Source organism: Aotus nancymaae, unplaced genomic scaffold (genome assembly GCF_030222135.1).
Source record: "Aotus nancymaae isolate 86718 unplaced genomic scaffold, 86718_ANA_hifiasm-v0.15.2.pri h1tg000058l, whole genome shotgun sequence".
NCBI lineage: Eukaryota > Metazoa > Chordata > Mammalia > Primates > Aotidae > Aotus > Aotus nancymaae.
Window position 1 is genome coordinate 5,701,473 of NW_026988472.1, and position 12,760 is coordinate 5,714,232.

Below are 12,760 nucleotides of genomic sequence, written 5' to 3' on the forward strand. Positions count from 1 at the left end.
ATCAGGAAATGTGAGTCCTCCAACTTTGTTCTTTTAAAATACTTTTTGACTATTTAGCGTCCCCTGTATTCTATATGAATTTTAATATCATCTTTTCTATTCCTATAAAAAAAGGCCATTGAGATTTTGATACGGATTACATTGAATCTGAGGTCACTTTGTAGACTGTTCACAGATTAAGTCTTCCTGTTTATTTCGGTATTCTTGAATTTCTTTCATTAGTGTTTTATAGTTTTCAGTGTATAAGACTTTCACCTCCTTGATTAACTATATTCCTAAGTATTTTATTCTCATTGTGATTAGAAATGAAATTGTTTTCTTAATTTCCTTTTTGGATTCTTCATTGGTAGTATATGAAAATACAACTGATTTGTATGTGTTGATGTATCCTCCGACTTTACTGAGTTTGTTTATTAGCTCTAATAACTTTGGGTGGATTGTTTTGGATTTTCTATATATAAGATCATGTCAACTATGAATAGAGATAGTTTTATTTCTTCATTTCCTATTTTTCTTAATTATAAACATTTTTTTTTTTTTTTGAGATGGAGTCTCACTTTTGTCGCCCAGGCTGGAATGCAGTGGCATGATTTTGGCTCACTGCAACCTCCCTCCCAGGTTCAAGCGATTCTCCTGGCTCAGCCTCCCAAGTAGCTGGGATTATTACAGGTGCCCACCACCATGCCCAGCTAATTTTTATATTTTTAGTAGAGATGAGGTTTTACCATGTTGACCAGACTGGTCTGGAACTCCTGACCTCAGGTGATCCACCTGCCTCACCCTCCCAAAGTGCTGGGATTACAGTCATGAGCCACCGCACCTGGCTCCTATCTATAAACTTCTCATGCTTTCCATTTGTTTGTCCTTTTTCGTTTTGTTCTGGGATAATTTCTCAATTTTTAACCTGTTGCATCTCCTATACAGCTATTTTTTCTGTGTCAAGTATTATATTGTTTTAATTTCTAGTAATAATAGTTCATTCCTTTTTTGTAGATGTAGTATATTCACACATCTCTCTGAAGATATTAAAGTCTTAATCTGTGTTATTAATGGTATTTCCTTGGCTGTTCTGTTTGCTGATTTTAGTATTTTCTGGTAATGTTAGTTTTCCCTAGATGTTTAGTGATGCTTAGTTGAGTTCTCTTCTTTTTAACTCATAAGATTTCTTGTTCATCTGTCTGTAAGGACTTTATATAATTACTGTAACCTTCCTTCAATAATTGTGGGAAAGGTATGGGACATCCTCCTAACACTGTATTTTGTAACTTGTCTCTAATACTGCCTGGAGGGTGGCCCACTAGCTAGTCCCCAAAGGTAGGAGGGCTTACTTTTCTTCCTGGATGTTGTCTCCTCCCTGCATTGTTGACCTGTCTTGACCATAGACCTTTTCCTCTTACTACTCTTATTTGGGGGCACATGCCTCTGCTGTCCTTTGCTTGGTGTGTAGGTTGGGAGGGAAGGGACAGAACTGCCTGCCTGTTCCTTCTTCGTTATCCCAACCAGTTCATTCTTTCATTCAGTGAACATCTCTTTAGCAGGGAATAAGCCAAAACTCTTGTTTTTGTGGAGCTCACATTCTAGTAGAAGAAAATGGATACTAAACCTGTATATGGTAGTCAGGGAAGGACTGGTATGTGGTGGTGATAGGCACAGGTAGAGATCTGTTCAAGGAACCAAAAGAAAGCCAGCAAACAGGAGAGCGTTAAAAGATAACATTGAAAGAGACAGAAGATAGATCCGATAGAGTTTTGTAAGCATTCTGGCCGACCACTCATCTTTTTGGTTGGCCAGGGTTCTCTCCTGCTGCCTGTATCAGCCACCCAAGTTTGCAGCATTTTGAAACAATTTCTACATATGTCATGGTCTGCTTTTTCCTCCTTCAGTCATATATTCATGTGTCTACATCTATTTTCCTGTTGTGTCTGTAAATTTGGATTGATAAGGAAGGCTAGAACAAATATTTAATTTGCCATCTTGATCCAGGTCCTACATATTAAAATTATTTTCTGTAATTTCAGTGGGACCAATGTAACATTTTCCAAATTGTAATACTGTTTTTTTCTCCTCATGAAACTAATTATTACTAGTTTAAAATGAGACTTCAGAAAATAAAAACTAATTGCTCACAATGTTTTTTTCTCTTTTGCATCTCTGAAAGTCTTGGTTCTTCAGGGTAATTTTATTTTTAATATGTCCTTACCTGCCTTAAGGTTTTTTTGTTTTTTTTTTTTTTGAGACAGAGTTTCATTCTTGTCACCCAGGCTGGAGTGCAATGGTGCAATCTCAGCTCACTGCAACCTCTGCCTCCCGGGTTCTCAAGCAGTTCTGCCTCAGCCTCCCAAGTAGCTGGGATGACAGGCACGCACCACCACACCAGACTAATTTTGTATTTTAGTAGAGATAGGATTTCACCATGTTGGCCAGGCTGATCTCGAACTCCTGACCTTAGGTGATCCACCCGCCTCAGCCTCCCAAAATGTGAGCATTACAGGCGTGAGCCACCGCACCTGGCCCTGCCCTAAGTATTAATAATGCTTCCCCAAGACATCATACTTACTGCCACAGAGGCTATCTTCCTTCAGGCAAATGCTAAATCCCATTCTTTGTGCTTTTATATTTTTTTAATCTTCTATATTAGTAGTTGCCCTTCTCATGTTTCCCAAAGTATTTCTGGTTGACTGTGCTAGCTTTTCATATTAGTTATTATGGGGGATTTATTTTTAAAGCGTTCATTTAGATACAACAGTTAAATCGGGGTCCTTTTTGTGGGGAGTAGGAGGACAAGAAGAGGGGAGTGATTTTATAGCCAGCATAGCCTGATGCTAACAAGAATTTTTAGAGCATGATTTTGAAGTAATTTTGATGTCCTTTATATATCTTTAACAAAGTCTCTTAAATCATATGGACATATATGAAAATTTTCATGATAATAGCATGGAGTTTTAGTAACCTTTTTAGTAAACTGGCACATATGAAGGAAATTTTAATTTGATTTTAAGTTTTCAAAGTTGATATAATGATGAAAAATATTTGGGTTAGAAGATTAATAATCTCTTTTACCTACTAAAGTCTAAATAATATTTTTAAAGAAAGAAGGCAGCTTAATTTTAAAAAATTGAATACTTCAGGTTCAGTCTGATATGCTACTATTAATGCAACTATATACATAATAAATACCTTATTTTGGGTTAAAGATTAGTCCATACAAGAAATTCCAATGTTATTAAAAAAAAAAAAAAAGCTTCACCTTACCTAAATTATTACCACTTTGGTTTTTCTTGTTTCTTGTGTTTTTTTTGTTTGTTTGTTTGTTTTTATTTTTTGTCTCCATTAGGAGATGTCCTCAGATGCTTCACTTCCAGGGGATCCAGAGGCCTATCCTGCTGCTGTGTCAAGCGGTGGAGCCATTCATCTGCAGACAGGAGGTGGATATTTTGGCCTAAGCTTTACTTGTCCTAGTCTCAAAAATCCTATTAGCAAGAAATCCTGGACTCGCAAATTAAAAAGCTGGGCATACAGGCTACGGCAGTCAACCAGCTTTTTCAAGAGATCAAAAGTCCGTCAAGGTAGTGTGCTTACAGTCAGGGACATAGACTAGGTAACATCACTTTTCATTTACGTATTTTTTTTTTGTTCATACACAAATCTTGCCACTTTTTCCACATAGCCCATGTATGTGACATGTCCCATTAATGTCATTGCCATTTTATTTTTTCCTTTTGTAACTAATTTGGTTTTCCAGTTATTCATTTCATATAGATACTAAGTCTTGGGATAAATCTTGCAACGTCTGATTTAGACTTAGGGACTTATACAATGTTGCTTATTACATTAACACCTTTTAATTGTCTAGCAGGAGTTAAGCTTTTTCTACTTTTCTTCATTTTTGGTAATGTAAACAAATTTAGTCTTAACGAACAATTTTCTCTTTTCCACTTACTATTTGGCAAAACTTGCAGTGGAAACAGAAGAGATGAGATCAGCAATTGCTCCTGATCCCATTCCTCTGACACGGGAGTCCACAGCTGATACTAGGGCTTTGAATAGATGTAAAGCGATGAGTGGATCATTTCAGCGGGGTCGGTTCCAGGTTTGTGTCTTTGATTGAATCCTTATCTACAAGAGCATTATAAAATGTAACAGCCACTGGAGATCTTGGTCTGTAGATGATACTTTCTTTAAATGTAGATTATTGTTATATTTAATTTGTTCACCTTGCATGCATCCCCTCACCTTTTGAAGCCATCAGTAAAGATAAGTCTAAAGCAATGGAGATTTGGGCCAGGCGCGGTGGCCGACGCTTATAATCCCACCGCTTTGGGAGGCCAAGGAGGGTGGATCACCTGAGGTTGGGAGTTCGAGACCATCCTGACCAACATGGAGAAACTCCAACTCTACTAAAAATAAAAAATTAGCTGGGCATGGTGGGGCATGCCTGTAATTCCAGCTACTTGGGAGGCTGAGGCAGGAGAATCACGTGAAGCCAGGAGGCAGAGGTTGCGATAAGCCAAGATCGCGCCATTGCACTCCAACCTGGGCAACAAGAGCGAAACTCCATCTCAAAAAAGAAAAAAAAAATGGGGATTTTGGTAGCTGGAAAAGAGCACAGAAATAGGTTATCATTTTTTTGGCGGATGGGTGGGTCCTCTTTCGTAAATGTAATTTCATGTCCTTTAGAATCTCAGCAGCTCTAATTGTGGAATTTTATTTGAGCAATATGACACCCACTCTCTTTACCCAAGGGGCCTGATTGAAAGACTGAATTTGGGGCTATAGATAAGTTTTGCTAGTGTGAATAAATATACATCACAGCAGACCATCTACTTCTCTGTCCTATGCTAACCACTTTTACCTTTTTGTATCCCAGGTGATTACAGTTCCTCAGCCGCAGTCAGCAAAAGTGACATCTTTTGGAATAGAACACGTATCAGTGTTCAGTGAGAAGAATCATTCTAGTGAAGAAGCCTTTATTAAAACAGCAAAGTCTCAGTTGGTAGAAATAGAACCTGCCACACACAATCCAAAAACTTCATTTTCTTCTGAGAAGTTACAAGCTCTTCATGAAACCTGTAAAGAAAATAAAGGAGTTCCCAAACAAGGTGACAACTTCTTATCTTTCAGCACAGCTTGTGAGACTGATGTATCTTCAATGACCCCAGAAAAGGAGTTGGAAGAAACTCCAGCCACAGGAAGTAGCATGCAGTCTGGATCTGAACCATTGCTTAAAGAGAAAGAGATGCTGACTGCTGGGAAACAGCCTAGCTCTGATAGTGAATTTTCAGCCAGTCTTGCTGGCAGTGGAAAGTCAGGAGCAAAGACTGGTCCAGAGAGTGATCAGTGCTTACCCCACCACAAAGAACAAGCTTATGCTCAAACACAGAGTTCACTCTTCTATTCACCATCTTCCCCAATGAGCAGTGATGATGAATCAGAAATAGAGGATGAGGACTTAAAGGTGGAGCTTCAAAGATTACGAGAAAAGTAAGGACTGTTTCTCTTTTGTCACAAATCTCATTGCCCTGGGTTTTATAGAACATAGTATTTGATTGGTAACTAATTTAGGATTGGTGACATTTTAATGATTGAAAACTACAAAGAATGCTAATGCTAAACATTTATGAATGATAAAAAGTCCTTATATATAAAACGTTTTCATGGTCTGAAGACTAATTACAATTGCTTATTTACCAATATGATTTAATTACTCTTTTTCCTAATCTCTACAATCCTTATTCTTCAGGACTTTGGTTTTAGATTTTACAACTATTATATAATTTCGCATTTGATAAGTAAACAGCTGACTTATTACAATCAGAGGTAGTGGTTCATCTTCTTTATGAATAGTTAAGATACTTTAAAGATCAACCTTATTATTTGGTGACTAAGGTAATCAACCTTCACTAGTGATATTATGATAATATATTTTCTCAATAGAATGCTGTTTTGTATTTAGTTTTATAAAATAGGTCGTTTTAAAGAAAGAAATTCAGGCCAGACGTGGTGGCTCATGCCTGTAATCCCAGCACTTTGGGAGGCCGAGGTGGACAGATCACCTCAGGTCAGGAGTTCGAGACTGGCCTGACCAACATGGAGAAACCCCTTCTCTACTTAAAGAACAAAATTAGCCGGGCGTGGTGGTGGGTGCCTGTAATCTCAGCTACTCGGGAAGCTGAGGCAGGAGAATTGCCTGAACCCAGGAGGTGGAGTTTGCAGTGAGCCAAGATCGCTCCATTGCACTCCAGCCTGGGTGACAAGAGCAAAACTTCATCTCAAAAAAAAAAAAAATTCAGGCCAGCTGTGTGTGGTGGCTCATGCCTGTAATCTCAGCTATTTGGGAGGCAGAGGCAGGTGGATCACCTGAGGTTGGGAGTTTGAGACTGGCCTGGCCAACATGGTGAAACCTTGTCTCTACTTAAAAAAAAAAAAAAAAAAAAAAAATTAGCCAGGTGTGGTGGCTCATGCCTGTAATCTCAGCACTTTGGGAGGCCAAGGCAAGAGGATCATGAGGTCAAGAGATCAAGACCATCCTGGCCAACAAGATGAAACCCTGTCTCTACTAAAAATACAAAAATTATCTGTGTGTGGTGGCATGCGCCCTGTAGTACCAGCTACTCGGGAGACTGAGGCAGAAGAATCGCTTGAACCCAGGAGGTGGAGGTTGCAGTGAGCTGAGATCGCGCCACTGCACTCCAGCCTGGTGACAGAGCAAGACTCAATCTCGAAAATATAAAATTAGCCAGGTGTGATTGCAGACGCCAGTAATCCCAGCTACTTGGGAGGCTGAGGCAGGAGAATTGCTTGAGCCTGGGAGGTGGAGGTTGCGGTGAGCCAAGATTGTGTGCCACTGCACTCCAGCCTGGGTGACAGAGCAAGACTCTGTCAAAGAAGGGAGGAAGGGAAGAAAGGGGAAGGAGGGAGGGAGGGAGGGAGGGAAGGAGAGAGGGAGGGAGGAAATTCATATTAAGTTCCTGAATTCTAATTGTATCCACACAGTTCAAAATTCAAAAGGTACAAGAGGGAGGGAGGGAGGGAGGGAGGAAGGGAGGAAGGAATTCATATTAAGTTTCTGAATTCAAATTCTATCCACACGGTTCAAAATTCAAAAGGTACAAAAGGGTAACCAGTAGTCTCCCTCCTAGCACTGTACCTGAACTACCCAGGTTCTCTCCTTAGACACGATAAATGTTACCTGTTTTTTTGTATATCCAGTTAGTCTATAACTATACAAACAAATGTACGTATTTCATTCTTTGTTCCCCCAAATAGTAATTTACACTGCAAGGCTGTTCTTTTATCTTGCTTTTCTTCACCATTTCATGATATCTTGGAGATATATCATTCTATTTTTGACAGTTCCGAAGTATTCCATCATATGTATATATTCATAAGTTAATTACTAGCCTCCTATTGATGATCTCATGCCATTACTTTGAGAAGTTGAAACCAACTCTAGCAAAGTTTGAATATATCTTATGCTTTAGAGAATTTCTGCACTGTTCTGGAACTTGAACAATTCGTAAAGAGGGGAGAACCAGAGAGGATTAAAAATATAGGCATGTAAAAAGCTGGATTTGGCCGATAGTGGTTACTCACGCCTATAATCCCAGCACTTTGGGAAGCCAAGACAGGTGGATCACCAGAGGTCAGGAGTTCAAGACCAGCCTGGCCAACATGGTGAAACCCCGTTTCTACTAAAAATACAAAAATTAGCCAGGTGTGGTGGCGAACGCCTGTAATCCCAGCTACTCAGGAGTCTGAGGCAGAGAGAATTGCTTGAACCTGGGAGGCGGAGGTTGCAGTGAGCTGAGATTGTACCACTGCATTCCGACCTGGATGATAGAGTGAGATTCCATCTCAAAAAATTAAAAAAAAAAAAAGCTGGGTTTTAGTCAAGTACTTACATGTTTGAATAATGCTCCACTTGGATACTACATTTGAGTGCTGCAAGAATTAAAGCATGTTAAAATCCTTGGAAATTTCTTAGTTTCTAAGGCCTTGCTCAGAGGAAAAAAAAAAACCCAAAACTGTCATTCCAGTGATAATTATAGTATTTTCTCTCTAACTTGTTTCAGGTTTTTTGACTTGAGCTTGCAAGAAAATTGTGAATATATACTTTAAATATTCATCACCAGAAGGCTGATATTCCACTTTAAAATATACATACAGGCTTGGCATTACATTATGTATATGTCAACTTATATATTAAGTACTATGCAGTATATGTACGCTGATACTTTTTATAATAAAAGTTATTAAAGCAGTTTCACATTTGTGATATCAGTATTCTATTGCTATTTTTAATGGTTCTTTTAAACCATCGTCAAATGACTGGTAACTTTTGTAGCTGGCTAAGTTTTTGTAGCTGGCTGGTTATGAATATGTACTTTATTTTGATTGTGAGACATGGATTCTCATAACCTCCAAGACCTGGAAAGAATCTTTTTTTTTTTTTTTGAGTTGTCTCACTCTGTCGCCCAGGCTGGAGTACAGTGGTGCAATCTCAGCTCACTGCAACCTCCGCCTCCCTGGTTCAAGCAGTTCTCTGCCTCAACCTCCTGAGTAGCTGGGATTACAGGCACCCGCCACCACGCCCGGCTAAATTTTTTTTTTTTTTCGTATTTTTAGTAGAGCCGGGTTTCACCATCTTGGCCAGGCTGGTCTTGAACTCCTGACCTCGTGATCCTGCCTCAGCCTCCCAAAGGACTGAGATTACAGGTGTGAGCCCCCGCGCCTGGCCTCCTCTTTTTTTTTCTTTTTTTGAGGCAGAGTCTTGCTTTGTTGCTCAGGCTGGAGTACAGTGATATGATCTGGGCTTACTGCAGTCTCTGCCTCCTGGGTTCAAGTGATTCTCGTGCCTCAACTGCCTGAGTAGATGGGACTACAGGTGTGCACCACCATGCTTGGCTTGTTTTTTTTATTTTTAGTAGAGATGGGGTTTTTCCATGTTGACTAGGCTGGTCTCCTGACCTCAGGTGATCTGCCCACCTTGGCCTCCCAAAGTGCTGGAATTACAGGTGTGAGCTGCCGCACCTGGCTTGGAAAGGATCTTTTATTTTGGGACAGAGTCTTGCTGTGTTGCCCAGGCTGCAGCACAGTGGTGCAATCGTGGCTTACTGTAGCCTCTACCTTCTGGGCTCAAGCCATCCTCCCACCTCAGCCTCCCAAGTATCTGGGACTACAGACATGTAACACATCCAGCTAATATTTAAATTTTTTGTAGAGATGAGGTCTCCCTGTGTTGCCCAGACTGATCTCAGACTCAGCCTCAGGCCATCCTCCTGTCTCAGCCTCCCAGAGTGCTGCCTCAGCTTCCCAGAGTGCTGGGATTACAGGCATGAGACACCATGCCTAGCCTAGAAGGGATCTTAAAAGATAATTTATTCTGCCTTCAGTGTTCTTTTAGCATTATGGTTTCTTCACTGATTTTTATTTATTCTTTTATTACTATTAAATTATTATTGAGATGAGGTCTTGCTCTGTTGCCCAGGCTGGAGTGCAGTGGTGCTGTCATTGCTCACTGAAGCCTCGACCTCTGGCTCAAGAGATCTACCTGCCTCAGCATCCTGAGGTGCTTGTACTACAGGCACATGCCACCATACCTGGCTGATTTTTTTTTTATTTTTCATAGAGACAGGGTCTCACTATGTTGTCTAGGCTGGTATCAAACTCCTGGGCTTAAGCAATCCTCCTGCCTTAGCCTCCCAAAGTGCTGGGATTACAGGCGTGAGCCACTGCACCTAGCAAAAAATGTTAATATTATTAATACTATTTGACTTTATATTTTGTTTTACTGACTTTCACTGTATTTCAATTTTAGAAATTTGTTAATCTTTTTCTTCATGAGTGATTATTATAGTTTAATGTCATGCTTAGTAAGGTATTTCCCACTTCCCCTCCTGAAATTGTGGAAATACTCTATTTCCCCATCCCTCCCTCCCTCCTTTTTTCTTTTCTTTTCTTTCTTCTTTCTTTTTTGAGATAGGGTCTCTCTCTGTTACTCAGTCTAAAGTACAGTGTTGTGATCTTGGCTCACTGCAGTCTTGAATTCCTGGGCTCAAGTGATCCTCCTGCCTCAGCCTTTTGAGTATCTGGGTCTACAGGCATGCACTACCATGCCCAGCTAATTTTCTATTTTTTTTTTTTTTTAAAGAGAGAAGGTCCCCCTCTGTTACCCAGGCTTGTCTTGAACTTCTGGCCTCAAGCAGTACTCCTGCCTTGGTTTCCCAGAGTGCTGGGATTATGGACGTAAGCCATTGTGCCCAGTCTGCATTTCCCTATTCTTAATCTAAATTCCTTGTTAAACTTTACTTATACTAGCATAGGGTTTCTTGGCTCATCTTTATGGAGCCAGTGTCATTAAAATGCTTTCTGCATGATTTTCATTCAGACACATTCAGGAGGTGGTAAATCTTCAAACCCAGCAGAATAAGGAGCTGCAGGAACTCTATGAACGCCTTCGCTCAATTAAAGATAGCAAAACCCAATCTACAGAGATTCCTTTGCCACCTGCATCACCACGTCGACCAAGATCTTTCAAAAGCAAACTTCGAAGCCGCCCCCAGTCCTTGACTCATGTGGACAATGGCATAGTTGCTACAGGTAAATCACTCATAAAAGTAATTCTTTAAAAACCTAGTCCAAGATCAGCAAAATTAGAAAAATTATTATAATACTATTTGTTTTTAATTAGGCTACAATAATTTAAAGAAATACATATTATTCTGAGAATCTTTTTTATGTTTTTGGTATTAAATGTCCTTTTATATAATAACGATTAGGATACTTGGTAGATTGTGGAGAGAAGCTGAGTGTGGTTTATGCTTTTATTTGAAAAACAAGCAGCTGGAAGCCCAATACCAATCCCCACAATAATTTTTGAAATGTTATCAGTCAATGGGAACTTCTGGTCTAGCATTTAGATTTTGTTGGAGAGTTTGTACATAACAGGATAATCTTAAAAATATACTTGGTTGGGCACGGTGGCTCACGTCTGTAATCCCAGCAATTTGGGAGGCTGAGGCGGGCGGATTGCCTGAGGTCAGGAGTTCAAGACCAGCCTGGCTAACATGACGAAACTCCATCTCTACTAAAAATATAAAAATTGCCTGGGCGTGGTGGCAGGTGCCTGTAATCCCAGCTACTCTGGAAGCTGAGGTGGGAGAATCACTTGAACCCAGGAGGGGGAGGTTGCAGTGAGCCTTAGATTGCACCATTGCACTCCAGCCTGGGTGACAAGAGCAAAACTCTGTCTCAAAAAAAAAATATATATATATATATACACACACACACACACCACACACACACACACACACTCTCTCTCTCTCTCTCTCTCTCTCTCTCCCCCTCTCCCCCACTCCCTCTCTCTCTCTCTCTCATACACACTCATGCTCCGGCTGGGCGTGGTGTCTCATGGCTGTAATCTCAGCACTTTGAGAGGCCAAGGCGGGTGGATCACCTGAGGTCAGGAGTTTGAGACCAGCTTGACCAACATGGTGAAACCCCGTCTCTACCAAAATTACAAAATTAGCTGGGGATGGTGGTGCATGCCTATAATCCCAACTACTTGGGAGGCTGAGGCAGGAGAATCGCTTGTATTTATTTTTTGAGATGGAGTCTTGCTCTTCTCACCCAGACTGGAATGCAATGGCATGATCTCGGCTCACTGCAACCTCCACCTCCTGGGTTCAAGCTATTCTCCTGCCTCAGCTTCCCAGGTATCTGGGATTATAGGTGCCCACCACCACACCCAGCTAATTTTGTATTTTTCGTAGAGATGGAGTTTTACCATGTTGGCCAGATTGGTCTTGAACTCCTGACCTCATGATTCACCCGCCTTGGCCTCCCAAAGTACTGGGATTACAGGCGTGTGCTACCACGCCTGGCCAATCTTTATTAGTTATAAGAATATTAGTAAAATATACTTCTTTAACTTTGAAAAAAAGAGCATCAATCTTTACTTAACTAATAAAGAAGTTGTTAATCAGATCAGGCCTCTTTGGTTATATGCGCATAGTCAAGGTGGGGGTTAAAGATGCATTGTAAGGACATATGTGAAATCCTAGTAGAACTTGTGGTAGGCAGAATAATGTCCCCCCTAAAATGTCCATGTGCAAATCCCTGAAACTTGTGACTATGTTAGGATATATGGCAAAGGAGAATTAAGCTTTCAGGATGGGATTAAAGTTGCTAATCTGCTGACTCTAAGATAGAGAGATTATCCTGGATTATCCAGGTAGGTCCAATGATTACATTATACCAGGATCCTTAAAAGTAAAAGAGAAGAAACACAGAAGAGAAAGTCAGAGAAAAGGGAAACAGTGTCAGAAAGGTACAGTATTGCTGGCTTTGAAGATGGAACAAGAGTGCCAAGGAATGCAGGCAACTTCTGGAAGCTGGAAAGGCCAGGAAACAGCTCTCTCATATAGCCTTCAGAAGGAACACAGCCCTGGCAACATCTTGATTTTAGGCCAGTGAGGCTCATGTTGGACTTGTAACCTAGAGAACTGTGAGATCAATTTGTGTTGTTTGAAGCCACTAAGTTTGTGGTAATTAGTTATAACAACAATAGACAACTAATACAGAACTCAAGAATGGGAACTGTACTTGGATGATCTTGTAAAGACAGAACTAAAGGGTAGACCTAGATTGAAGGCAGCTCTCGGGATTTAATAGCAGAAGTACATGAACCTTCAGTCTGATGCAGTACCACTAATAGCTATACTTTATTTTATTCTGTTTCATTCCCTAATGGCTTCTTTTT

At 40.4% G+C, this 12,760-nt stretch overlaps 1 protein-coding gene across 2 annotated transcripts in view; it reads left to right on the forward strand.

The window, feature by feature from the left end:
* Positions 1-12,760, forward strand: part of WNK3 (WNK lysine deficient protein kinase 3) — a 176,505-nt gene that overhangs the window by 130,752 nt on the left and 32,993 nt on the right. For both annotated transcript variants that reach the window (XM_064364323.1, XM_064364322.1), the window contains 4 exons: positions 3,335-3,566; positions 3,960-4,090; positions 4,868-5,481; positions 10,388-10,599. In XM_064364323.1, coding sequence (XP_064220393.1) covers positions 3,335-3,566; positions 3,960-4,090; positions 4,868-5,481; positions 10,388-10,599 — 1,189 coding nt within the window. The remainder of the gene's footprint in view (positions 1-3,334; positions 3,567-3,959; positions 4,091-4,867; positions 5,482-10,387; positions 10,600-12,760) is intronic.